A 27,409-nucleotide genomic window follows, 5' to 3' on the forward strand; every position below is an offset into this window, starting at 1 on the left:
AGCCCTTTGGCCAGTCTGGGTCAGCCCCCCTGGCTGTGCCCCCTCCCAGCTTCTCGTGCATCTGGCAGAGCACAAGAAGCTGACAAGTCCTTGACCAGTGTAAGCACTGCTCAGCAACAACTAAAACATCAGTGTGTTATCATCAGCATTATTCTCATGCTAAATCCAAAACACAGCATTATGCCAGCTGCTAGGAAGAAAATTAACCAAAACCATGACAATAGCCTATAGCAGAATCTCAGCAACTAGTCCTGCTTGTTTTGAACATCTCACCAAAATGATTTCAATTCAAAACAGTTCTGTTTTCTTCACCACCATCTCTCTTATATTTCTGTGTTTTCTTTAGCACGTGTTTTCTATTTGTGATTATTTTTCTACCACTTACTAATGTTGTGTCCTACAGAGCCTCTAATCCCTCCATTTTATAGCCCACATACATTGTCTTAGCTTATAAACATCTCTGCCTTTTTCACTCACTCGTTATCCTGTTTTCTAATTGGATGATAGTTGGGATGATATTACTTACATAACAAACGCTTCTATGAATATTAAATTTTTTTTCTCTATTGATGCACATATCCCTAACCCTCTGCTGTTTCTTTACCTTGCTCTCTCCTCACCTACCTGACTCATGCTCTTTTCTGTCAAAGCAAGGGATAGGAGTCACCTCTCTGTGCTCCCACTTCAAGCATCAGCAACGCCAGGTAACATGCCAGAATTTTCCTGAGTCCTTGAAGGAATCATTAGTTGAGGTGATCCTTTCTTCTGGACTTGGATGACTGGAAGACCTCCAGAACTTTGGTTACTGACCTTATCAATGCAGGTCCAGGACACCTGTGAAAGCTAAAGCAGCTACCTTTTTTCTGTAACATGAGTACATGATATTCCTGGGGTCTCCATCACTGCCCTCCTGTTGAAGAGAAGAGGCAATTGCATGGAAAGGGTTCTTGGCTTCCTGCAGTATAAGCTGCAGACTACTTAAAACAGTGAGAAATTAGAAGTGCTTGCTAATTCAGTATCACTGTTGTGAATCCAATTTTCTCGAAATTTGGTAACTGCCAATATCCAGACCAAGTTTGACAAATCAGTCAGAGTAGGTCCTTGGAAAGAAGAGTCACTTCCTCAGCTTCCCTGTCCTCATCTTATGAGTGAGATGCTACCAGTTGACCTCACAGGGTAGTGTGAAGTCTGAGCAAGCCTCATAACAATGCTGAAAAATGAAAAAAAATTTGGAAGAGGCCTGCATATTATAGTGATTCTGAGGTCCCAAAGTGGAAAGATAGCTTGGTAGATTTTGCAGTAAAACAGCTGATTGCCAGCTTGCACCTGGTTTGGTGTAGCATATATTCCCATGTAATATTTTTTTTTTGCGCATGAAGAGTGGGGCAGAAAGAATATGTTTTTTTCCCTGTGAAAGTCTCAGTTGGCTGCACCCCCTATGCCTGAAAAGGTTGCATGTATACCTTGGAATGCCTTATTAGCTGAAGTCTTCCTTGTATTTGTCTTCTCTCATTCTGCTTTGATGATTTTGTTGTTATCACAAAGGTCTCAGCATGCAAACTAGCTAATCAGACCTTATTCTGAACCTAAGTTGTTTTATAGCAATAATTTAATAATGCCAGTCCTATCAAGCTGCCAGCCTTTCTGGATAACACAGGGTGTTGTTGATACATATATCATACATAAAATTGAATTTAGCTGCTTAGTACCTACTTGTTACTACTTGTAGTTGGCATATGCCACCAATTACAGGCAGTTCCACATATGTGCACATTCGCATCAGAAGTAAAAGACAACAAACACTGATAACTTTATATTCTTGCTGTCAGCTATTAAATATTCAGCACGTGCATGAAGGCTTCTGACATCCACTTAATACTCATTCCACTTTATAAAAAAGAAAATTATTTCTTTCTTGTACTTTATCTGAGTCAGTGGTGAGTGGAAAAACGCTAAGAAGTGCAGTTTCCCATGAAGACAGCTGCCATATGGACGTGTGGACCTTCAACATTTCCCTGGTTTCCAGCGGTAGAAGATCTGGACCTGAAGGTTCACTGTAATTTAGCAAGACCTGGCATCTGGGGAGATTCTATGCAGTCCTGAGCCACACTGAAGGCAAAATTTGCAAGAAGCACTTCTGTCCCTATGAGTTTTGGCTTAGATTGTTTTGTAGCTGCATCAGAAAACTATAGATGGGAACTTTCTCTGTATTTCTTTTTAGTTGGAAAACTAACAGAATAGGCAGTGCTGGAGGAAGATGAAAAGCCTCTATTTCTTTTTGTTTTTTCAACTTCCTGCCTTCCAGCAAAAATATTCATTCCTGTTGAGAACACTTACTCCCCACCTCCTTTTTGTTTTTTGTGGTATCACTATCATGAGCACATTTTGAGCCTCTGTCTTACTGACAGTACCAACATTTGAAATTCTTTAAGTTAGTTTTCAAGTTGCCATGAAGGAAGAGCAAATCTGCCCCAAAAATGGTGGCTCGATATGGAATGGTTTAACATGATGGGCTTAATAGTGAAGAACCTGTTTTCATTCACAGCTCCCAATGGATTCTGCTAATCTTAGGTATACATTGCCTCTGAAAATTAGGTCCGGAAAGAATTTTTATTGCTAGAGAAAGAAGCTTTCTGGATGGGATCAGAGAAGTCTTTTCACCCCCCCAACTGAGGAAATGAAGAGCTTAGAAGTGCTGCTGGATTCACTTTTACCTGCAGTGGAAATAAGGCTTATGCATTGCAGTAACCTCTGCCAAATTTGAGGCACAGACCTTTCTGTAGAACGGAGCACACCCACTGGAAAGCAGTCATAGAGATTTCTCTCTATTATCTGAGGATAAGTTACTACTAACATTCTCTGAGGTCATTGATCTGGGTCTGCCTCACTGGCACACATGATTAGCCAGTGGTATTTTTACGTGTGGATTTTTAAGAATAAATTCATGTTCAAGTGGAGCCTTTTTTGTCTGCCAAATTTTAAATTGATTTGTCTTTAGCAGTTGATTACAAAGTTATTCTTTATCCCCAAATGCACCTGTTTAAGGATGAAAGATTGCATCTCAATCTTCATGAGGAAATAAACAAATCTGTTTATACTGAACATGGACAAATGATTACAGCTGGTCAGATTATTGCCTATGAAAAATTTATCTCCAGAATGTCTTTCATCCTTTCTTTCCTCCTAAGAAGAAAATGAAAGAAAAGGCTTTGAATTTTTATTAATGATTCATTACTCATAACTGATTAGTGAACAGTTTATGCAAATACATCTTGCAAATTGCTCACTTTAACTATTACTTGGGGTTATATCTGGATATTACCTTCCCATGGGAAGCAGAGGTGTGAACATTTGGATTATCGATATTTAATCATGGGAGAATAATGAATATCAAATGTTAAATACTCAGACAGATATAGAAATCATTTGCAATACGCTTGCTCACACTGAATGGCACCTTAATGGAGTTCTTGTTGACATTAATAAGTTACAAGTTAAGATGAATGACTATAAATCACAAGCTAACTAGCTGAGAGTTGAACAAATTGTTCTTTGAGGCCAGTTAACCAGTAGGCCTCATGTTCCTGAAGACTTAAATTTAATATACCTCAAGGAAATATCCCTTTGCATGACAGAATTTTAAAGAGAAATATTATTTTGTTTCTCCCCCTCCTCCCCATCAATGCAAAGAAATCACATTGGCCTATTTTGTGAATTTGGAAGAAAACCTTTGGCCAGTGACAAATACGGTATAGAGGTTTTTTGTGAACAATGACTCTTCTGGTGGGGAAAAAAAAGTATTTTTATTATTCTTTGATTTTGGAGGGTCCATGTAGGGGTTGGTGGGGGGAGTTATCCCTGAGATATAACTTACTCATTGTTGCATGATTTAAATGCTTATAGGCACAGTTCTTGTATAAATATTTTTTAAAATTCTATTTCTATTGAGTTTGCATGGCAAGGTTTTGGTAGCGGGGGGCCTACAGGGGGGGCTTCTGTGAGAAACTGCTAGAAGCTTCCCCTAGGTCTGACAGAGCCAATGCCAGCCGGCTCCAAGACGGACCCACCATTGGCCAAGGCCAAGCCCATCAGCGATGGAGGCAGCACCTCTGGGATAACGTGTTTAAGAAGGGGGAAAAAAAAACCAACTGCGCAATGGCAACAGCAATTGCAGCCAGAGAGAGGAGTGAGAATATGTGAGAGGCACAACCCTGCAGACAGCAAGGTCAGTGGAGAAGGAGGGGGAGGAGGTGCCCCAGGCACCAGAGCACAGATTCCCCTGCAGCCCCTGGTGAAGACCATGGTGAGGCAGGCTGTCCCCCTGCAGCCCAGGGAGGTTAACGGTGGAGCAGATATCCACCTGCAGCCCCTGGAAGACCTCAGACCAGAGCAGCTGGATGCCCGAAGGAGGCTGTGACCCCATGGGAAGCCCGCGCTGGAGCAGGCTCCTGGCAGGACCTGTGGACCTGTGGAGAGAGGAGCCCGTGCTGGAGCAGGTTTGCTGGCAGGACTTGTGACCCTGCGGGGGACCCACACTGGAGCAGTCTGTTCCTGAAGGACTGCACCCTGTGGAAGGGACCCACACTGGAGCAGTTTGTGAAGAACTGCAGCCCCTGGGAAGGACCCGCATTGGAGAACTTGGTGGAGGACTGTCTGCCGTGGGAGGGACCCCACGCTGGAGCAGGGGAAGGGTGTGAGGAGTCCTCCCCCTGAGGAGGAAGGGGCGGCAGAGACAACATGTAATGAACTGACCGCAACCCCCATTCCCCTTCCCCCTGTGCCACTTGGGGGGAGGAGGGAGAGAAATCGGGAGTGAAGTTGAGCCCAGGAAGAAGGGAGGGGTGGGGGGAGGGTGTTTTAAGATTTACTTTTTATTTTCTCATTACCTTACTCTGATTTGACTGGTAATAAATTAAACTAATTTCCCCAAGTCGAGTCTGTTTTGCCCATGACGGTAATTGGTGAGTGATCTCTCCCTGTCCTTATCTCAACCCACGAGCATTTCATTATATTTTCTCTCCCCTGTCCAGCTGAGGAGGGGGAGTAATAGAGCAGCTTTGGTGGGCACCTACCATCCAGCCAGGGTCAACCCACCACAATATTGTAAACTATTAATTGTAAAAATTATATTGGTGGGAGAAATCTAATTTTATTAAAAAATTGCATACAGTTGAAAGTAATTGTGATGCATAATTGTCAGAAGTAATTTTTACTGAAAGGCAGAGCCCTGAGGAGCTGATAATCTGCAAAATCAGAATGTGTCATTCAGCCCGATTTGAGTAACACACTCAAGGATTTCTAATCTTTCCGTGCAAAAGGGGAAGATTTTTCTAGATATAGGTAGTGAGCAAAGTTACCAATTAGAAGTTCACCAAATTGCACATAAGGGAGAGATGCACAGGGACATTTGAGAAATAAAAAAGGATTGATTTATTCATTCAATTTTCTCCTCCACAAGTGTCAGTTGTTCAAGCATTTTATAAGCATTCCCCTTTCATTGTATGAGAAACAATCATAGCTCATGAACATGTAATGTACCACTAACAGAGGTAAAAAGGAGTTGCTGAAGTGATGAGAGTAGGTGTCTTATTCAGAGGTCTGTAATTTACTACTGCCCTCCTGGCATTTAAATTCTTGGCTTGCTGTAGCATGCTCCTGGGCAGGCAGTTATGCAAAAGTTGGGTTATTATGAAAGTGTAGTTTAATGATAGCGTACATGCCCGTTACAACAGGCTGTCTCCTAGTTTTATTTACTTGCTTCAGTGGCATGCACCGTGTGAGACAAAGATATTTAGTCTAAAGGGAGTGCCTACCTGAGCTTAGTGGTCTGCGGATCAGATCCTGTTCCAAAGGTTTTACTAGTAGAGGATCAAAAAGCCCACAGATAAATGCTTGATCTTGCGTGATGCTGCCTTAAAATTCAGTTGTTGGTTTTAATGTGACCAGGGTTTCACCCAGTTAAGAAAGCGATGAATACAGACAACTGGCAAATTGCTAAAAATGAAGAGCATCATCTGTGGGAGACAAAGCCAAACTGAGGGATGTGTGTCCTCTGGAGAGCCACAGATACCCTGGAAGGGTACCCGAAAACTTTGTCTCAGGAGGAGCTGATAGGTGTGCTAAAGAGCAGAACAGGGCCCTAAAGGTTTCATAGACTGGTAATGATGTATTTTAAGTTAAAGAAAAGCAAAACAAATATAGCTCCTTTTGCAAATTTTGGGTTTTGATGTTGGAAAGCAGTGAGACCAATTAAGATCCCTTCCCCTGCTAATATCACAGATGGCAATTACTAACCTAAGAACATGAATGTGACTGAAAACAGTCTGTTCCTACATCCATAAGCTTGACACTGTATACCCTTGGTGCTATTGTAATTCCAGCAAATGTCAATATAGAATAAACAGGTAAATGTATAAAATGTAAAAAGTAAATTTGCCAAGACAGTTGTTTCATGTGGAGGTGATACGGAATATCTCTGAGAGGTGAAAAATAGGATCTGAATTAACTACTTTTAAATGAATACCAAGAACCTCTCTGTATTGTTGTACTTTTTAATTAGATGAAAATAAATGAATTGAAAAGATGAAAGGAACTCATGTAACATCTCACTTCAAAGGGCAGCTCCACTCTTGAGGAGTGTTTAAAAAAAAGAAAAAAGAAAAGAAAAGCAGCTTATTCAGGAAATAGGCTTTCTCTGTGGATTTGGTTTCACTTTTACCTGCTTTAGAAACTCAGGAATGACTTCTGCTCATTTGACCTAAATGGAGTCATTACTTTGGTGTAAAGGAGAGTGGCAGCTGGCTGACAGTGATTTTCGCCCCTGAGCTCCTTCATCGCACTTTGCATTGACTCAGCAATGCTCTCAAATGAGCGGGATTATTTTTGACCTTGTGATGGGATTTTTATCAAAGTTCCAAAGCTCTGGGCTGTGTTCTGGACAGAAATTGCACATGTGCGGTGGCTCTATGTCTGGATTTACTTTATCTGGGCAAACGAATTGAAAAAAAACAGCTGAATCACTCATCTGCCTGCTGAGCAAGTCAGCCTTCCTAGAATCCAGAGGCAGGTGCTCCCATCTAAAATACCTAAAAGCCATGCCTTGTATACTTTCCATATCCGGAATAGCTTATGTTATGTAAGATATTTCACCACCTCAGCATTGGATGGTTGGTCTTGAGGGCCATTTTGGAATCCTGACTTACATCAGTGCTGCCCAACTCCAGGGTAATATTTTTGTCTTCCAGCAAATTTTACTCATAAGTCCTCTCTTTAAACATGAGTTGTTTGTTTAACCCTTAAGCACTTTATTTCCAATCACATCTGTCCAGGACATGACTCTTGTCATCATATTTCCATGTAAAGGTGACCTGGCTAAGGAGAGGATGAGTTCAAACTGTCCAAGATGTCACAGTTTCCTTCCTTGTTTCAGTTGCCTTGAAGAGTGGGATAGTGGCTTTAGAAAATAACATTTGTATGCAGAAGCCTAACAGAGAAATGTCACAACAGCCAGTTGAACAAGGTTTCAAAGAAAGACTAGCCTATCTCCAACCCTAGGAAGATCATAAAGGTGGGACCTCTCTCTGTAAGCAATAGTTTTCTCTTGTGACTCAAAGGAAAAATTGCTGCTTCTAGAAATAGAGGTCTTATGTGACTTGTAAAAGAAGAGCAGCTCATCAGCTTCATAACTCCTTGATCGATTTAGGCAGGCTGCTCTGTTTTTCATTATGCCATGATCTGTTTAACCGGTTTGCCAGGTAGCAGGTTGATGTGAAATGCTATCAGCTTTTCACAAACACAATCAGCTAAGCAATTGAGCTCATCCCAGACGTGATTAAGTGGGATCAATTATAATAAGAACTAGATAAGAGAGATAAGCTTGTTGTTTCTTGGGTTGGTATTCTGCAGGATTAGGCTTTGTAAGTATCCTTTATACATCATCAGCTGCAAAACCTTTATTACTTCAGGAAATGGCTTCTAGATCAGCATTCAAATGATCTTCATCCTAAACTCATTATTCTAACACTGAAACTGCCATTGAGTGAGGAAACAACTTATTTGAAGCATCAATTGCATCAAACAGAAAAGTAGCCATTGAAGCCAATGTTTTGCAATGCAAGGAGCATGTTTGCTCTCAATCCTAAATACAGTTAAATATTCTGGGAGAGAGCTCTCTGTGTCCCAGGAGGGGAATAACTACCCTTTATAGCATCATGTTTTGCCGTGGTACTAAGTAAAATTGCTATAGCACTTAAGGCTTAATTTACTAAATATCAGAATTTATAGATTTGCTAAATGTCAGAATTTGTAGATGATTCCTGTGAATTCTTCTGGGGATAAAGCAAAATGATCAATTCAATAGCTGGAAATATGGTGGAGATGACAGCTTTACATGAAATTGTACATCAGGTGTTCAGTAAATCTGAAGAATATATGTGAGAGTCAAGTGCGCTGGAAGTAGTGTAAATATACATATTATAGGAATAATGAAATATTAGTGCTTTCTTTATCAGAAGTGGAAAGCTGGTAATGTAGAAATAGAGGGGGCCCTATAAACATACAAAATACAGGAGGGGAATGTTGTAAAACATTGTAATTGTAAAAAGAGAGACTTGTTCATATCTTTGAGCAAATATTTTTAGCATTGTTTTCAATTCTTTTATGTCTGCTGGTTCTTGCAATGGAGCTCCCAGCAGACAATTTTTTTGTGATTCAGAAAGAATAAATAAGGCAGGTCTAACAAAACAATGCAAGATGCATATACTACCACAACGATTGTACTGTTCTGGAGCATAACGTTTGATCAAAACCCCACAATTGTGTTTGCTTTCTTTTTTCTGAACAGAAAGAGATTCCTAAGGTCTGGACTATTTCCATGAAAATCTTTAAGATCTTAGAAGTAATGTGGTTCGTGCATCTCTTCTATTGCTTAGCAGTGAATGTACTGCAGTTGTCTGCTTAGTTAATAATCACATCTAATGAACAGAAATGCGATTTTCGCTTCCCCTTTTACTATAGGTAAGATTCGGAGGCCTTTGAAGATCTAGGCTGGTGCCTTTTTTGCCCTTTTGAGCGCTTCTCTATTCTGATAATGATAAGGTTGTTGAGGGTTGTGCAGTCTTCTTGATGGGCTCAGTGCCAGCGTCTCTGCTCTGGTCTTTAGTTCCCAGTGTTTTATTTGCTGTGCTAGTCGTTGCCAGTAACTGAGCAGGGCAGGTCAATTCGCCCTCATGGATCCTTTCTGTAATCTCTCCTTGGCAGCCGTGTGGGACCACTGTGACATTTCCTGCAGCCAGTGCAAATTTTTAATGTTTTTCTGCATTTAATTCCAAAACCACTGTTAGCCTCTGCCTTATCTCTTCTTCCTTCTCCTCCCCCAATTTTTCTGGCTTTTTGGATAGAGGATTGCTTCCCTCAGATACTGGTCCACAGGTCTCTGTGAAAATATTCCCAGTGTTAGGTCTCTTTCAAATCACAAGTGGCCATTTTAAATTTTATCATTGACAACCAGCAAGGTTTCTTCCCTTAAGTTCAGGAGTAATAGGCTTTGCTGTTAATTATTACTAGGCAAGATTCAGAAATTCCCAAGAAGGATTCTTTGGCCTATTTTGTGTTGAAATACATGAGCACGAGTGATCTCTTTTAGGCCATTTATCCTTGTAGCAGTCCACCACTTTTCTCTTACCACTTGGTTTATAATTATTTGCTGCCTCTATCTGTCTTCCTTCATCCCAGCTGAACATATTACCATGTATACACAATACTCTTGCATTATTCTTTGGTGGAACTTTACTAAATATTTTTGGAAGCTTTACATGTCCTTCACCTGACAGTGTCAATTGCAGTGTTTAAATTATTTGATAACTTTAGAAAAATCAAATAGAAGATAAGTAAGAAAAATCACTGTAGAAGTGAGAGCTATTATGCTATTCTATGGAGGTTTATTATATTAAAGAAAAAGCATTTGAAGTCTGACATTTTTAACCTTTGAGCTTTTTCACAATACATATTTAATTGTGGCACCAAAAGCTTTTTACGTGCATTACAAAAAATGATACATCCAGCAGAAAAAAAAGTAATCCCCTATTTTCTTGTCTGTTATGTGTGCATGTAAAGTATTTTTGCCCAAGAGTGCCTCTGTTGTGTTCCATGTTGTCCAGTCATTTTTCAGTGTGGACATCATCAGCCCTTTCGGAGAAAGATTCAGGGAACACCAGGTTACTGGGAAGGTCTCATCTTCATGGTCAGAGTTTAATTTTAAACTTCAGCCATGAGATTTGGGGTTGTTGCTGGTGGGTTCATTTCCAGCATTAACTGTTACAGTTTTGGAGACAGCTCCCTCCTTAAAGAGTTGCTGTGACCCCAGGTTCAGCCTTAGATGGTAGTGAGTTCTGTACAGTTTTGACTTCATCAGTTGTCAGCATTATTCTGCATTCCCCTTGGTGGTGAAGCAAGCTGAATGATCACTCCTTAAACTGCTTGTGGACTGCAGTGCACACAAAGCCTGAACAAAACGTATTTTGATGCTTGATATGGTGTCCCTTCTGCCCCCTTGAAATTCTCTTGGGCACCACTTCCTGAATACATCCCCACCTTGGAGCTGCACCTTCTCCTTCTCAACTGTGGAAAAGGCTGCAGTAGTTCATCAAATCTGGCATTTTTGTTTCCATTTCGTCTTTCCATTAAAAGATGTTGGTAGGTGATGTATGTTTTCCCCCGCCCTTGCATAGAGCTCTTGTTATAGGTCAGTTATTTTTAATTTCCAGGAAGAGCACATGGAGGGAGACTTGTAAGTGATCTTCCTCTTTGCTCCAGGTAATGAAGGTCTCTTCTTGCCTTCTGACTCAACTGTATTGGATGTAATCACATCGGGGTGGGGGCGGCAAACACAAAGTCTCCGCCTGTCTCCTCACGTGTTCCTGACATCTTCTGACATTGTCAGAAGGTAACTTAGGACCTTGTGGCATTAGCTCATAAGACATAACTGTTACCCGTTACTCTAAAAATCCAAAACCCACAAGTAGCCCATGCAGGGGAAAATATAACTTTCTCTGTGCAAGCAACTGTTCATATGAGCCTCTATAGCTTTGAAGAATATATTTTTGCTTCATAGGACACTACAAGACTGGAAGATGAATCCCTAAGGGACGAGTTCCTACTCTGCAAGTTAGAGTCACTGAATATAAAATAATAATTCGCAAAATAGATATAAAGTCTGTACCGTAGCTGCATGATTTGTTTACTGTGCTCATTTCTTCCATTCTCTAGGTTTGAAGACGGCACAGTCTCTTTTCTTGATATCATTGCTCTGAAACATGGATTTGATGTTCTGGAAAAACTCACAGGTCAGTTAACATAACTCTAATACTGAAGAGTGAAGTTCCAGATTTATACTTAGGGCACAAGTCTGATCATATTTCCTATGGCTGTAGCCTAATTTTTCTTTCTAGATTTATTATCCATGTTCAGCAATGTGAAGATTAGACTTCAGTGTTTGTTTATCCAAGTCTTGCATATTGGATTATTCCAGCATGGTTTGGAAAAAACAAATTATGCAGACTGTTCCCCACAAATACACATGCAAGGCTTGAGCTCATCGAGCGCATCTAGTCTGCCTCACGCTCACAAAAATGCAACAGGAAAATAATAGTAGAAAGTAGCTGAGCTACATCATATTGAGACTTGATGCAGTAAGAGTTCCTGCTGTGCTTGAGGACCAGGCAACTTGACCTGGTGCAGAAAAGCCATTTGGTAATACAGATTAAGAGAGGAACCAAAAAAGAGAGTTTAGCGTATACCCCAAAGCTTTTTGTTAAATAGGAAATACAGTCCCACTGTGCAGGTAGCTGTCTTCAAACAGCGAACTTTCCAGACTATGACTTTTCACAGCAGTTAATTTATGTCTGTACTTTAACACACTTTAATGGAAAGCAGCATTATGTTGTTGGCTTTTTTTTTCTCATTTTGTTCTCTATTTGATGTAACTTAGCACTGTAAGTCTCATGGAAATTCCCAGAAAAGCACATGGTTGTGAAATTGTAGTGCAGTTCCTGCCTCTCAAGGTGCAAAGTGAAAGGAGAAGAGACAACAATCACAGGCCGCAACGAGGGAAATTCTGACTGGGCATTAACATTGTTAAGGATGAGGGTAGTCAAAAACTGGAGCAAGTGCCCAGAGAGACTGTCAAATCTCCATCCTTGGAGATGTTCAGAATTTGACTGGGCTTGGCCCTGAACGATCTGATATAGCTTTAAAGTTACTGCTGCTTTGAGCTGGAGGTTGAACTGGATGACCTCAGGAGGTCAAACCTAAATTAGTCTATGATTCTCAAACTACCGAAGGCTAATGCTTCCCTCCAGGCAGAGTGCATTATAATACAGGCTGGGGCACATTGAGCTGTGAAGAGTGGAAGACAGACCTTTCCAGTTACTGCTTAGAGCATATTCATGCAGTAGACTGAGTCTGTGGCTCTGTGCAGATTTATAAATAATAATAAATCTCTGTTGAGATTTATAAACAAGCTCACAGCCTGCCATCTTGATCTTGCCTGTGGTTTATGGAATTGAAATTCTTCAGTCACACTAACTTTGGGAAGCTAGTGCAAACCTGGCAAAGGTCTCTTTGCAATGGACTTCCCTGGGAAGATCATTTCCATGGCACATTTACTACCATGACTTTGTCTCGCCAAGCAAAGGGCAGGTAGCCTGGGATAAGAAGCCAGTGTGGGCTTTCTGGCTTGCTGGGGAGTCTCATGACTTTGAAGCTCTTTTCAGTGGCTTCCACTGTTTGAGTATCTTTGAAGCCCTTAACGTGGGGCTAACGCTAAAGTCCCAAATAAAATTTTGAGCTCATCTTCAAGCCAGAAGCTCTGTGTGAAGGGTGATGCTCATGTGTGTTGTTGACTCCAGGGTAGCCTGCTGCTTGTCTGGCTCAGCACCCCAAAATGCACAACCTCTCTGTGATTGCTGCCATGTGTCAGTGATTCTCCTGAAAGGTGAAGGAGATGACACCTGGCCAGGGAAGCTTGCGCCACTGGCTGTGCATGAGGCTTGCGCCATGGCATGCTTCCACATGTGGAGTGTGTCAGGTTAACAACATATTTTCCTGAAATATGTGTTTCATATCCACGTATGTGCACAGTTAATGTTTAATGTCTGAACCTTCCTTCTCCAATTTTCTCCAATCTCTCAATTTCCTGTAGAAGGACATAAAGTGCATCATGATGTAAAAGAGACCCGAGTCCAGAGAGACACTGACTATGTATTTTTCAGGCTGGTATCATTTCTGCTAGTGGAGGTTTATTGTCAGGATTTATCTGAAGGATTCTACTTTCTTCTTCCTCACAGAGCAAGACTTCTGTGAGGAGTATTCTGTTAGATGCTTGAGGTCTTGCTCATGTGGAAATCAATAGCAGAGTTTTCATCCACTTCAATAGGAGCTTGACTGAGCCCCAACAAGTAAGGATGTTTTGCTTTATGATGGTCCGCATGGAAACTAGGGATCAGAAACCAGCCTTTAGTATATGTTCTTGTAGTATAAAATGCTTCCGAACAATGTGCAATCTTAAACAAACACATTCCCTTGTAAAGACGGCTAAATGCTTTGGTTTAATGTGTAGGAGGATTGCCTGCCGTAATAGGAGAGTTGATGATAGCATCTCCTCCATTGCACTTCTTGGCCGTCTAAACCTCCTGTTGGTACCTATTTCAGCTAAACAATTGAAAAATCTCTTAGTACTAGACTCAGGGGAATACTTAGCCCTGAACCTGAATAAAGTGGATAGCAGTGGATAAAAGGGTAGAATAGAGGCATGAATAAATAGTATGTTGAGACCTTCCAGTCTTTATTATTGCTTTTAATTTGCCTTCTGACCTATAGCAGTGATGAAAATCTAAGGCAGCTGAAGTGGCTTGGAATAACCTGTCAAAGGGGTTCTCCAGAAAACTGTTATGAGGTTGGGTGAGTTGGCCTTAATTCTGGGCTCAATTCATTTATTCCTTATGGGGGGGTTGTTTGTTTGTTTGAAAGTGTTTTAAAGTCTGGCTTGAAGTAAAAACTTTTTGTCTCCAGTATCTGATGAACTTTTTTTTTCTTTAACACTCATCAATACCAAGCCTAACTGGTTCAAATAGCAAAGCAGATGCATTTATACTACTTTGAAGGGAATATGGTGAATTGTTGTATTTGCTCATTAATAAAAAATGCATTTGACCATATCAATCAACACCATATTTTTTATCAGTATGTTTGAATAAAATCATTAGAAGGCTTTTTATGGCACTCTTCCGTCACACTGAGAAGAGTAATGGTCTCCTGTCTTCTGGATGCTAGAACACTTCCGTATATGTGGTGACAAGTAGACAGGCTGGATTGATGGGTCGAGGCCAATTGTATGAGATTCAACAAGGCCAAGTGCCAGGTCCTGCACCTGGGTCACAACAACCCCATGCAACGCTACAGGCTTGGGCAACAGTGGCTGGAAAGCTGTCTGGCGGAAAAGGACCTGGGGGTGTTGGTCCACAGCCGGCTGAATATGAGCCGGCAGTGTGCCCAGGTGGCCAAGGCGGCCAACAGCATCCTGGCTTGTATCAGAAATAGTGTGGCCAGCAGGACCAGGGAGGTGACAGTACCCCTGTACTCGGCATAGGTGAGGCCGCACCTCGAGTACTGTGTTCAGTTTTGGGCCCCTCACTACAAGAAGGACATGGAGGTGCTGGAGCGTGTCTAGAGGAGGGCAATGAAGCTGGTGAAGGCTCTAGAGCACAAGTCTTATGAGGAGCAGCTGAGGGAGCTGGGGTTGTTTAGCCTGGAGAAGAGGAGGCTGAGGGGAGACCGTATTGCTCTCTACAACTACCTGAAAGGAGGTTGTAGCGAGGTGGGGGTTGGTCTCTTTTCCCAAGTAACAAGCAATAGGATGAGAGGACATGGCCTCAGGTTGCACCAGGGGAGGTTTAGATTGGATATTAGGAAAAACTTCTTCATGGAGAGAGTGGCTAGGCATTGGACCAGGCTGCCCAGGGAAGTGGTTGAGTCTCCATCCCTGGAGGTATTTAAAAGAAGACGTGTATCTGTGGTGCTTGAGGGCATGGTTTAGTGGTGGACTTGGCAGTGCTGGGTTAATGGTTGGACTTGATATTAAAGGTCTTTTCCAACTTAAATGATTCTATGATTCCAAGTTTAGTAAATTTGCCAAAGCAGTAATGTCTGTTGTCTGATATATAACAATGTCTATTGAATTAGCTTCACAGATATTTTTAGTAATTTTTGCAGTCTTTTCATTGATGTATTTTAACTGATACAGTAACCTTTTTTTTCTGGTGTCTTTTATTGCACAGCTTGGATTTCACTGGACAGCAAGCTTTTCTGAAGCTGAAAATTGTGATGTAAAAAAATGTGGATGTGGCTTCAAATTTTCAGATTTATAATCCTTTCATAGAAAATGAAAAATAAAAATTTAGGAATATTTCTATTTTCAATTTAAAAATTTATTTTTCCCATAGTGCTAAAATGTAGAAATATAAAGAGAGATGAGAAAAAATATAGGCTGAAAGAGTAAATGAGAAGAAACCTGTACTGAGGACAAAGTTGAAAAACTAAATAAAAAATAGTTTTGACAAAGATTTGAATTTTAAAACTTATGCACTGCTGGCGTAGCCTAGGTTCTTTGGTGGTTTCTAGTCAAATTCTGGAGCACCACAGTGAAAAGCAGAAGTGCCAGCAGTGCCTCTGTACATCTACAAGAGACCAGAGTAACCTACAGGAATCCATAGTGGAAGAAGAAATTGAATTCTGTAAAGGATTTTAATCACCACATGATCCACGAATTTTCCACAAAGTCAGGCTAGTCCTACACCATTATCTGTGACCCCAGATGAATTAAGCTTGTGTTCCAGTTAAGTAGGAAATTTCAACATCTCCCTTCATGGTAAAACTTATGTGATTACACTTACGTGTATGTTCATGTAAGTACAAAAATTTCCACATGATATGTTTTTTAATTAGAATTTAATCATACAGAAGATAAATCAAATAAGCACCGTGCAAAGCTGATAACAGAATGTGGTACGGCTATGGTCATGTTTGGGTTTTTCCATCGTAAAATGCATTTTGTGTGCCCACTTATCAAAGCTAATGTGAAGGGTGACTGCAGTGCTCCAGCTCCCTCAGCCCCACCAACATTTCTGGTGGCCCTTCTGTGTTGGCTGCGAGAGCAAGGCTGCCTGGGGGCCTGCAGTGTAGCACCACAGCCTGCAAAGCGATTACGTGCTGTCCAGAGCAGTATGGTTACCTTTCGAAATGTTTAGCTCTTCAGTTTCTGTAGGCATTGAATATATCTGTTGTGGCATGACTGATGCAACAAGAGATTCAGTGCTTTGCAATTGCCATTTTCCCCTCACCATCCTTTTTATCCCCTGCACATCTTTGAGAACATTGGAATTTTGCAGGTTATTTAATTTCTGTCAAAGGTCCACTGCTCCTTTTGAACAGAGATTATTGGCATTTGTGTGTATACAACAAAGCCGTCGCATGTGGTAGGAACACTTTGTAATCCAGAAGGACTGCAGATTTGTTTTAAGCCACTTTATGCATATTTCTTCCACTTCAACTGTCAGAGTTTTCAGTGGCAAAATGCACTGCCAGATGTGAACCGCTTCTGAATCCCACCTTGCTGTAGCTCCTGGAGTACTTGCTCCCCCAACACAAACGACGATTCTCATTCTGGGTTGGAAATAGCCTGGAGAAGAAACAAGCAAAATAAAACAAAGTATTGCTGTTATTAATTCTGTCCGTCTGTGTAATAAAAGCACTGCTGAAGTTCTTTTGGGATATAGTTGTGGTGGGTGGACCCTGGCTGGATGCCAGGTGCCCACCAAAGCCGCTCTATCACTCCCCTCCTCAGCCGGACAGGGGAGAGAAAATATAATTAAATGCTCGTGGGTCGAGATAAGGACAGGGAGAGATCACTCACCAATTACCGTCATGGGCAAAACATATCTGTAGGATAAAGTGGTTGGCTTGTAGTTGAATTACATGCCATAGAAAAGGTTTGCAGGAGACTCCTTGCACCCACAACTTTCTTTCTTTGTTCCTTGAGAAATGAGTCTTGGAAAAGCCACCTGCTATTCATGTGTCAGTCGCATGATCGGTGTTCCAAGCTCATATGCATCGACGCTCACTGTGTCGCTCTGCTCCTTTGTGGGTTCTCAGAGAACAGATTGAAACTAGAGGGGTTGACGGCCCGGCTACAGCTCAGGCCTTTACCTCTTCCAGAGACTGCACCAAACCACTGCCAGTCTGGTCAAGGGGTCGAGCGCATCCGTCACACCACGCTAACAAAACCTCACCATGCAAACCCAATACAGTAGTGTAGCTGGATTGTACCAGTGTAATTATGGAAGATGAGGAAGGAGATCACTAATGGAAGGCAAATCAGAGTTTCAGCGTTAGGCAGTGCCATGAAAAATAGAGGTCTGTTTCTGAGTCTGATATCATCTGACTAAATTCTTGACCTATCTCAACTTCCATTTAACAACAAGGCATATTTCATGCCAGAGTTACATCATGATATGTGTGTGTGTGTGTGTATGTAAGCCATTTTCAGTGGTTTTTATTAGTAAATTTTTATCAGTTTTACAAATGATACTAAGGTACATAATTTGCAATTATGTTAGAAGGAGTACTTTTAATTATAATGTCTGTTCAGGAAAAAAATTGTCTTCACAAGAAAATATAATATGCATTGGAAAAAATTTTAAGATGCAGACTAAGTCTCCTAAGGATGATGAATTGAAAGTCCTTTTTAAATTCACTGGATGCTTGATTAGTTGTTGGAGAGTAAAGGTTGTGTTGGCTTTGATAAAGGCATTTATACCAACCACACAACAGTCAAAGCAAAATGCAATGCAGGATGCTAAATGGTGAGGCTAACTTTGATTTTAACTTGGTCTTTGGGACTTTTGAGTTGTGTTTCACCCTGATATATTTTTTACCATCCTCTGGTACATCAAGGACGGGTTGCAGCCAGTGATAGGATGTTGGGCAGCCTGTGTTTAGTGGCACTGCACAGATTCTTATGTGTGTTGTGTTTAGATACTGAGGGTTATGCAAGTCATCCCATTTAGGACCAGAAAAGAATTTTCTCCTCAGTCAGAGTGGCAGGGATTACTGGGATTTCTTGTCCTGTATGGAGTTTGTGACTGCATCCTGCCATTGTCTGGGCATGTCACCTAAACTTGGACTGTGGGTGTGATGCTTGTGAATTTTACTGCTTTCATCCTTGGTGCTGCTTTCATTCATAATTTTAATAGATTTGGGGTTTTTCTTTTAAAAAGCATAAGATTAAAGATAGCATTAATACATTTGTTCTGGCTTGTGATTTATAGGTGTGTTGGAAGTGGATGCTCCACTTCAGCCAATGTTTATGAAATTCTTCATTTTAGGGGGAAATTCTTCTCTTGGTTTAAGAGAGAGAATGAATCTTTGATGAAAATTTTACTTTCTCTATGCCAACCATTTGCCACAAGATGAACTTTAATGTAAAAGAAACCTGGGCAATTTGTACTAATCTCCTCACCTCACTGCTCATAATTAACACCTTCTCTAACTGTACTTGAGAGAGAGTTATGCATTGTTGAGGTTTTTGTTCTGAGAAAAAATGTTTGACGAGTTGACAGTAGGGAGAAGATGCTCCATCCACATTCTAAATATGAAAATATGGATACACTGAAGAGAGGGTGTTTTAAATTCTGGCATCAGAAAGACAAGTTTGACTTCCAAATGTGAAGGGAGTCCATAAGAGCTTGAAATCCAAAGGTATTCTGATTCTCAGATGAAGACACTACTGGCATGTCAAAAGACAAAAATCTCTCCTCTCCTTTCATGGACAGTGAGGTGACTGTTTCTGTTTTTTAAATTTCTGTCCCAAGATAAACTTAGTTTAGAAAGAATGTTATTTATTTACTGCTAACAGTTCTTGCTGCTTTTCTTAGCTTTCTTTTGTGACTTGACGAATGCAAACTAGACATCATTTGTACCGTTGAAAGCAGAGCAGAACAACTAGAGCGTGATTTGAGAATCTTTGAAAAAGTGAGTTGCCAGAAGAAATCCTGCCAAGGCTGTCTTTGCAGACTTTAATCTGTATATAAGGTTTCTTTCTGGAAATAAAAACTGCTTTTATGTTTTGGGGGTTTTTAATATGCATTTGCTAATATTGATGTGGATTGCATTCACAAACTGCCTAATCTGTGAAGAGGCCTAGGAAGGGACCAAAATGTCAGGGCCATTCCTCAGACCTGTAGAGATAACACAGCAAGAGGTAGTACAGCACATAAATGTCTTGGGTGTGTTTGCATAATACAGCTAGAGAGAAAAATAGGCTTCTTGGGAACTAAAAGAAGGGGAAAATGTCCTTATTATAAGCTGAGCTGATGAAGAAAAAGTGCAGCACAGCTGACAGAAAATATACTCTTGGCAAGAGATAATTGTTCTGTGTTCAGACAAAAGAGTTAGCAGGACTTCTGTGGTGACGGTATTTGATGGCATCCGGTGTTATTACAGGGGAGACATTTGCAGCAGTTTTTTCATGCTTGGGAGACTTCTGCGAAAAGGAAGCTGGGGCAGCTAATAACTGGAGGATCACCACAGGTGCTTTGGCATTGGCTGTGGCTTGCCAAGGCAAGAAATGGCAGGGAGCATCAGTGTCCAACACTATCAGGCTTCTCACTCATCCAGTGATAACTGAGCTCTTGAGGTCTGCAGTTACTGAGAGCTTCTCCTTTGGCAGGGCTGTGTACATTACAGGTCTCAAATATTAAAGGCTACAAGGAGAAACTTGAGGCAATTTTATTTTGGGGGGCTTTATGTGTTTCCCCATGAAAGGATGCTGGAGTCACTGATGTTGTTTTTCTCACCAAGAAAGCTTAACCCCACCCTGTTGGCAGCAGCGGAGTCTCTTGTATGCCAGTTAGTGTGGCCTGTGCCTGCCTTTCCTCTTCCATCCTTCTTTATGTGTCTAGTTTAGTCCCTAGATGAAGAGATTAGTCACAAGTATTGGGTGTCCTACTAGTTACACTTCCATGTTTTAGGTCAGGAATTACTTCTGAAGTTATTGGAACCTGCAGTAATTAAGATCACAGTATGCATCTTGCTTTTTGGTATGATTTATACACTTTCATCTAACTGTTGGTTAAATCATTACAGGAAAAAAAAAAAAACCAAACAAACCAAAACCAACCAAACATGGGGAAGAAATAGGAAGAACAGCATTTGCATGGGGAATGTGACAGCTGCTGAACATGTTAGTATCCTCAGTTGTCTTGTGTTGCAGGTCACAGTGTTGACTTTACTAAAGCCAGAAGAAATGCCAAAGAGCCAGTTTATTTAAATGAACTATTATTCTGGATCCCGAGGAGTGGCAAAGTGCACTCCTACACTGGTCATTCCCAAATACAGGCTTTAAAGCAGGAGTGTGGTCATTAGTTGCACGTTCTTGTCTGTTTTCTGTCTCTGCTAATCCTTTTCTTCCAACCCTGATTGGTAACATAAGAATGTGGACGTCTAGCGTAGCTATAAATCAGAGTTAATGAGCTGATAAGAGTAGAGTTTGTCCATGTGTTAGCTGTTCAATTTCTTTGAGATAGTGGGTGGTGATCTAACATGGATGATAAAATCCTGGGCCTGCTCTCTCCCTATCACTGAAATCAGGAGAGGTATACAGTATTATACAACTAGGAAAGCAAGATGGGAGAACATTTAATAAACTGCAGTAATTAATCTATTTCTATATCTGCTCTATTTGTTTAGTCCATAATAAACCATTGTGTTTCTAACCAAAGAGGCTGACTTTTTCTACAGTAGTACAGCAAATGACTAAGCAATCGGTATATTTTTCTTTATGATATTGTATGTGAATCCTATTTATCCCTGACTTAAACTGTGGAGCCTCATTCCTATTCAGATCATCCATTGAACAAGGTTTTACTAATGTGAACACCAACTGTACAGTCTAATTTTCTTGCAATTCTGTGTACCTAACTGCACATGGGATAATACAAGACAGGTGTTTTTTCTGCCTTACCTCAGATGACTGCTGTGAAACTAAGCCCTGACCTACTGATGTATCAGAACCTCTACATAGTAGTTACCTGCACTTGTTCACTTTCAGTTTTGCAACAAGAGGTTGTGCTTCACTGTGAAGACCTCATCTGTGTGGACACTCTTATGAATCATAGAATCATAGAATCATTTAAGTTGGAAAAGACCTTTAATATCATCAAGTCCAACCATTAACCTATCACTGCCAAGTCCACCACTAAACCATGTCCCTAAGCTCCACAGCTACCCATCTTTTAAATACCTCCAGGGGTGGGGACTCAACCACTTCCCTGGGCAGCCTGTTCCAGTGCCTGATTACCCTTTCAGTGAAGAAATTTTTCCTAATATCCAATCTAAACTTCCCCTGGTGCAACTTGAGGCCGTGTCCTCTCGTCCTATCGCTTGTTACTTGGGAGACTGACCCCCACCTCACTACAACCTCCCTTCTGGTAGCTGAAGTCAAGAGGGCCGTGAAAAGAAGGTTAATGTAATGGCCAAGAAGCTAGATGAGGACTTGGGAGACTTGAGTTACTTTCCTCGGCCACGAAATTTACTTTACTTTTATTGAATCATGTGGATACTAATCTTCAGAGGAGCAGGGAGTTAGGTAACTAAATGTGTTTCCAGATCTGCATTTAATCTCTGGGTAGGATTTATCTTACGTTGCTGTCAGCACCTACATCTGAGGTGACCCTTTAGATTCCCATTGCCATCAATGGAACAGGCAGTACTTCATCACCAGCTTGATCCCTCTGACCTTTCTTGGAAATTTAGGATGAGAGGAGTTACAGCCAGCAATACCAGTCCTTCTCATTGTCTATTAAGGGAGCTTAGATGTTAGCTTAGTGTGGTATAGGACATTACTTTTACATAACTTTCCTGCTAAGGATCCCTTTGGGGCTAGAAATCTGAACTGTCAGATTAGCTGAGGTGGAAGTAGTGTTTTGGGTTTTTTACTTTCCCTTAGATCTGCGGCTTGTGTTGGGCAGGGCAGGTTCTACATTTCTCGTGGCTGAAATAAACCAGTAAAGCAAAACAGGGAGTGCGCTGGGAGAACCCTGAGGAGTGTGAAGGCTAAGCATGAGGTTTTCTACTTGGGAAACCTTCATCTGTCTATTACGCTATGAGTGATTTCTGATTTGCAACATATATTTCATGCTTCAAATCCAAGCTTATTCAGGTAGATGTTGCTTTCTCTGAGATGGAAAGGCCTACAGTCTGACAGCAGACAAACTATCTTGCAAAGGCAAAAAAATTTCCATCTCCAGGGTGAGAATGTCCCAGTCAAAAAAATGTCTTATGTAAAGAGTGTGTATGTACAGCTGACTTCAGAAGTCTGTGATCATTTTCATTTTCAAATGACTGGTTAAAGTGGTTTAGGAGGAAAGAAAGCTCAGTTGGTTCTTTTGCATCAAAAGAAGCCGTTATTGGAACTGTGGTTAATTTATTAGGAAAGACATGCTCAACTGAGCACATATTTGCTAATGGCTGTAGATGGAATTAAAACAATTAAAGAATCAGTATTACAAAATGAGCAAGTAGGTGAGGTGCTCTTGTGCAACTGTCTGAAAGTACAGCCAAGCACATACAAGGTATTTGGAAGGCAAGTTTGAATTAAAGGATGAAGTCTACCTTTTTTTACTGTAGATGCAGAATCTGGTCCTGGTTCTGCCTGAGGTAGCATTGTGAAATCTGACCCTTTCAATAAATAAAGTGGGAGAAATTGTTGTAGCCTACATCAAGAGAGAATGGGTGTAAGACCCAACTCCTTGACAAAGTCTGTAGGAGCGGTAACAGCACTCAAGAGTAATGAAGCTCTGATCCTCTGGTTCCTAGACTGATCCAGCATTGCCTACACATGGCTAAAGGATATCTTGGAGAAGAAGTGCTTTCTGTCTCTAATACCTTTCTCCCTAGATCATTTTTCTGTGTCAGGTATAGTTAGGATCTTAAGGAATTGTCATTTTCACTACAAAGGTGTCATTGTCATTGCTAAGAGATAGAGAACCTATAAAGTCCTGTGGGACCTTAGATTTCAAAGGAGAACAGAAGTGAGGGCTTTTAGAGTTGGGTGCAGACCTTCCAAAGACTTTTTGCTATCTAAATTGATTTATTAGGTTAGCATTCTTCTTATCCTTGGAATACCCTTTTAAAATGGGGAAACAATAAAAGTCTTGTGCAGTTGTATTCTTAAAACCTGTATAAGAAATACTCAAGAATTATCTCTGTATAGTTCCAGCTCAAAACCAGAATTGAAAGGGAAATGGAAAATAAAATTACACATAAATTAATTCCATTGCATTTTAAACAATGTAATATATTGCTAATTAATTTTTGCAACATCTTGATATACTAACAAGGAAATAAAATATTACCTTGTGGATACTAATTTCCTTGACTGATACGTGAACAGTTTTCTTACCAACATGCACCTGGAAAATGAACCTTGACAGGGCAGTGAAATAAATTTAGTTACAGGAAAAACTAGAGCACAGTGATTAGAGAAGGGATCAACGTTTTGGCATTTGTGGAAGAAGATCTGGCTGGTGTTAGGGTGTGCACTTCAGCCATCCCTCAGCAGATCTCAGGGTCCCGTTCTAGCGCGCACTGGCTACCGTGGCAAGGATTACCTTATTTATTTATTACATTTTTAATTTCCTAGCTAACGGGATCCAGCTGTTTCAGCCCTTCATGCAACACAGAGATTTTATGCTAAATCCAAAGGGGCTAAATTAAAGCAAAAGAAAATTTGCATATTATGTAAAACTCTACTTGTTCAGCAGATCCAGATTATATGGTGCTAATCACAAACACTAGATAGAGTAAATCCTCTTGAAGTCACCCTGGGGTTAAGTCAAATGCTTTACACTCTTTGACACATACCCATGAAATATGTAATCAAGTCTGTTTGACGTCCTCTCCTAATTACGTGTGTGTATTTTAAGCAGATGCTTTTCCAGCTGATCTGCGCCTTTTGAGATCTTTTCTTCATTATTAATCAGAAAATCACGCTGTATGTTAACGGCAAGTGCCAATTATGAGAAACTAATATTAGTTTCTTTGCTTAGAAGCTGTGCTTTTGCAAATAAGACCATTGCCAAATAACATATAGATGTAAAGAAAATGTAAGAGCCTCTGAATGTTGTCCATCAGGGGCATAATTATTCTACTATGTACTGTGCTGTTTCAGCCTAAAACTAAAATTTATTCTTCCACATACTGATTTTTTAGTTTGAGGAGAAATATTAAGTAAAGAAAGTTCTCTGCTGGAAGTAGAAATGGACTGCTTGTTTTCACAAAAACTAGAATTTAAATTATTAAAATATTTTTTCCCCCAAGACTCTACATTTGTAACTTCTGTCAAGAATATTAATACATAAGCTTAGCCCTTCATGAATTCTTCTTATTCAGTGAGATAATATCAGGAGACAAAATTAATATGTAATTAACTTGGGAGTCGCTGAGTTTTAAGTAAACCCCATTTTTATTGTGACTATGTAAGAATAGTCTTCAGAAATTACTAGTGACCTAGTTGGTTTTGCCCCTGCTCTTCAGCTGAAGGGTGCAAACTGCCACTTGCGTTTTGCTGAAGTTTCAAACTTAGTATGTTCCCTTCAGTGTGTTTAGCAGAGACATCTACTGGCAAAATGTTAACTAGCATTCGCTTCCTCAGGTCCTACAATGACATTTCTTATACCTCTGAAGGGAGACTTGCTAATACAGAAATGAGTACTTTGAAGCTTTTAGATGTACTGGAGCATTAAATCTATCATTTGGGAAGAAGCATTAAGTAGTACATCAACAGATACAAAATTAATAAAGGCAAAATAAAATTTTCTTATCGTCTCACTAAGGTTACTTCCTGTTGAACGCTACTTTTAGTGGAGATGTGTATATCAGAGAAGAATAGAATAAAGGAGTTTATGATCCATTGTAGATGAACAGGGCTAATTGCAAATCACGTAATAATCGTAGTTAGTCTCCACTGATTTTGATTCAGTCAATATAGAATGGAAATAAAGAAATTACAGGATATAATCAGAAGAGCTATTCCGCCTACAGTGACTGGTTTCATGTCTAATGCTTGCTCCACACTCGCAGTTTATTTTTTCGATAAACATCTGCCTCAGCTGTCACCTCTGCTGAGTTTTTAATGGCTCTCAATAGAGCCATTCTACATATGGTTTCAGTGCTTGTGTGCTAGCTGCTCTAGTTGTGGTTAGAGGCGGTCAGTGGTGGAATGAGCAAATGCCTGGCGCTCGCACAGATGGAGATACAAGGAATCCAGGAGGTTCCTGGAATTGATGATAACTGCCTTCTCCAAGTGGCAGAAAAGCCAACAAGGAGAGGTGCTATACTGGACCTTGTTCTCACCAGCAAGGAGGGGCTAGTGGGGAATGTGAAGCTCAAGGGCAGCCTTGGCTGTAGTGACCATGAAATGGTGGAGTACAAGATCCTTAGGGCACCAAGGAGGGTGCTCACTGTCCTGGGCTTCAGAAGAGCAGTCTTTGGCCTCTTCAGGGATCTGCTTGGTAGAGTACCGTGGGATAAAGCCCTGAAGGGAAGAGGGGCCCAAGAAAGCTGCTTAATATTCAAGGATCACCTCCTCCAAGCTCAGGAGCTATGCATCCCAGCAAAGAAGAAGTCAGGCAAAAAAGCCAGGAGGCATGCATGGATGAACAAGAAGCTCCTGGACAAACTCAAAGACAAAAAAAGAAGCCTTCAGAGGGTGGAAGCAAGGATGGTAGCCTGGGAGGAATACAGAGAAATTGTCTGAGCAGCCAGGGATCAGGTTAGGAAAGCTAAAGCTCTGATAGAATTAAATCTGGCCGGGAACATCAAGGACAACAAGAAAAGCTTCTATAGGTACGTCGGTGATAAAAGGAAGTCAAGGGGAAATTTGGGCCCTCTCTGGAAGGAAACGGGAAACCTGGTTACCTGGGATATGGAGAAGGCTGAGGTACTCAACAACTTTTTTGCCTCAGTCTTCACCAGCAAGTGTTCAAGCCATACCACTCAAGTCACAGAGGGTAAAAGGCAGGGACTGGGAGAATGAAGAACCACCCACTCTAAGAGAAGATCAGGTTTGAGACCATCTAAGGAACCTGAAGGTGCACAAGTCCATGGGACCTGATGAGATGCATCCACGGGTCCTGAGGGAACTGGCAGATGAAGTTACTAAGCCACTATCCATCATATTTGAGAAGTCATGGCGGTGAAGTTCCTACTGACTGGAAAATGGGAAACTTAACCCCCATTTTTAAAAAAGGAAAAAAGGAAGACCTAGAGAACTACAGGCCAGTCAGCCTCACCTCTGTGACTGGCAAGATCATGGAGCAGATCCTTCTGCAAACTATGCTAAGGCACATGGAAAATAAGGAGGTGATTGGTGACAGTCAACATGGCTTCACTAAGGGCAAATCATGCCTGAAAAATTTGGTGGCCTTCTATGATGGGGTTACAACATTGGTGGATAAGGGAAGAGCAACAGATGTCATCCACCTGGGCTTGTGCAAAGCATTTGACAGTGTCCTACCTGACATCCTTGTCTCTAAATTGGAGAAACATGGATTGGATGGATGGACCATTTGGTGTATAAGGAATTGGCTGGATGGTCGCACTCAAAGAGTTGCAGTCAATTGCTCGATGTCCAAGTGGAGATTAGTGACGAGTGGCGTTCCTCAGGGGTCAGTATTGGGACCGGCTCTGTTTAACATCTTTGTCGGCAACATGGACAGTGGGATTGAGCGCACCCTCAGCAAGTTTGCCAATGACACCAAGCTGTGTGGTGCAGTCGACGTGCTGGAGGGAAGGGATGCCATCCAGAGGGACCTTGACAATCTTGAGAGGTGGGCCCATGTGAACCTCATGAAGTTCAACAAGGCCAAGTGCAAGGTCCTGCACATGGTTCGGGGCAATCCCAAGCACAAATACAGGCTGGGCAGAGAATGGCTTGAGAGCAGCTCTGAGGAGAAGGACTTGGGGGTGTTGGTTGATGAGAAGCTTAACATGACCCGGCAGTGTGCGTTTGCAGCCCAGAAAGCCAACCACATTCTGGGCTGCATTGAAAGAAGCATGACCAACAGGTCGAGGGAGGTGATTCTCCCCCTCTACTCCACTCTCGTGAGGCCTCACCTGGAGTACTGCGTTCAGCTCTGGGGCCCCCACCATAAGAAGGACATGGACCTGTTGGAGCGAGTCCAGAGGAGGTCCACGAAGATGATCAGAGGGCTGGAGCACTTCCTATGAAGACAGGCTGAGAGAGTTGGGGTTGTTCAACCTGGAGAAGAGAAGGCTCTGGGGAGACCTTATAGCAGCC

At 41.3% G+C, this 27,409-nt stretch overlaps 1 protein-coding gene across 1 annotated transcript in view; it reads left to right on the top strand.

The window, feature by feature from the left end:
* Positions 1-27,409, top strand: part of MOCOS (molybdenum cofactor sulfurase) — a gene marked incomplete at both ends in the record, with an annotated part of 226,319 nt that overhangs the window by 111,645 nt on the left and 87,265 nt on the right. The window contains one exon of the mRNA XM_082310662.1: positions 11,266-11,342. Coding sequence (XP_082166788.1) covers positions 11,266-11,342 — 77 coding nt within the window. The remainder of the gene's footprint in view (positions 1-11,265; positions 11,343-27,409) is intronic.

Source organism: Platalea leucorodia (assembly GCF_965183815.1).
Source record: "Platalea leucorodia genome assembly, chromosome: 1".
NCBI classification, from domain to species: Eukaryota; Metazoa; Chordata; class Aves; order Pelecaniformes; family Threskiornithidae; genus Platalea; species Platalea leucorodia.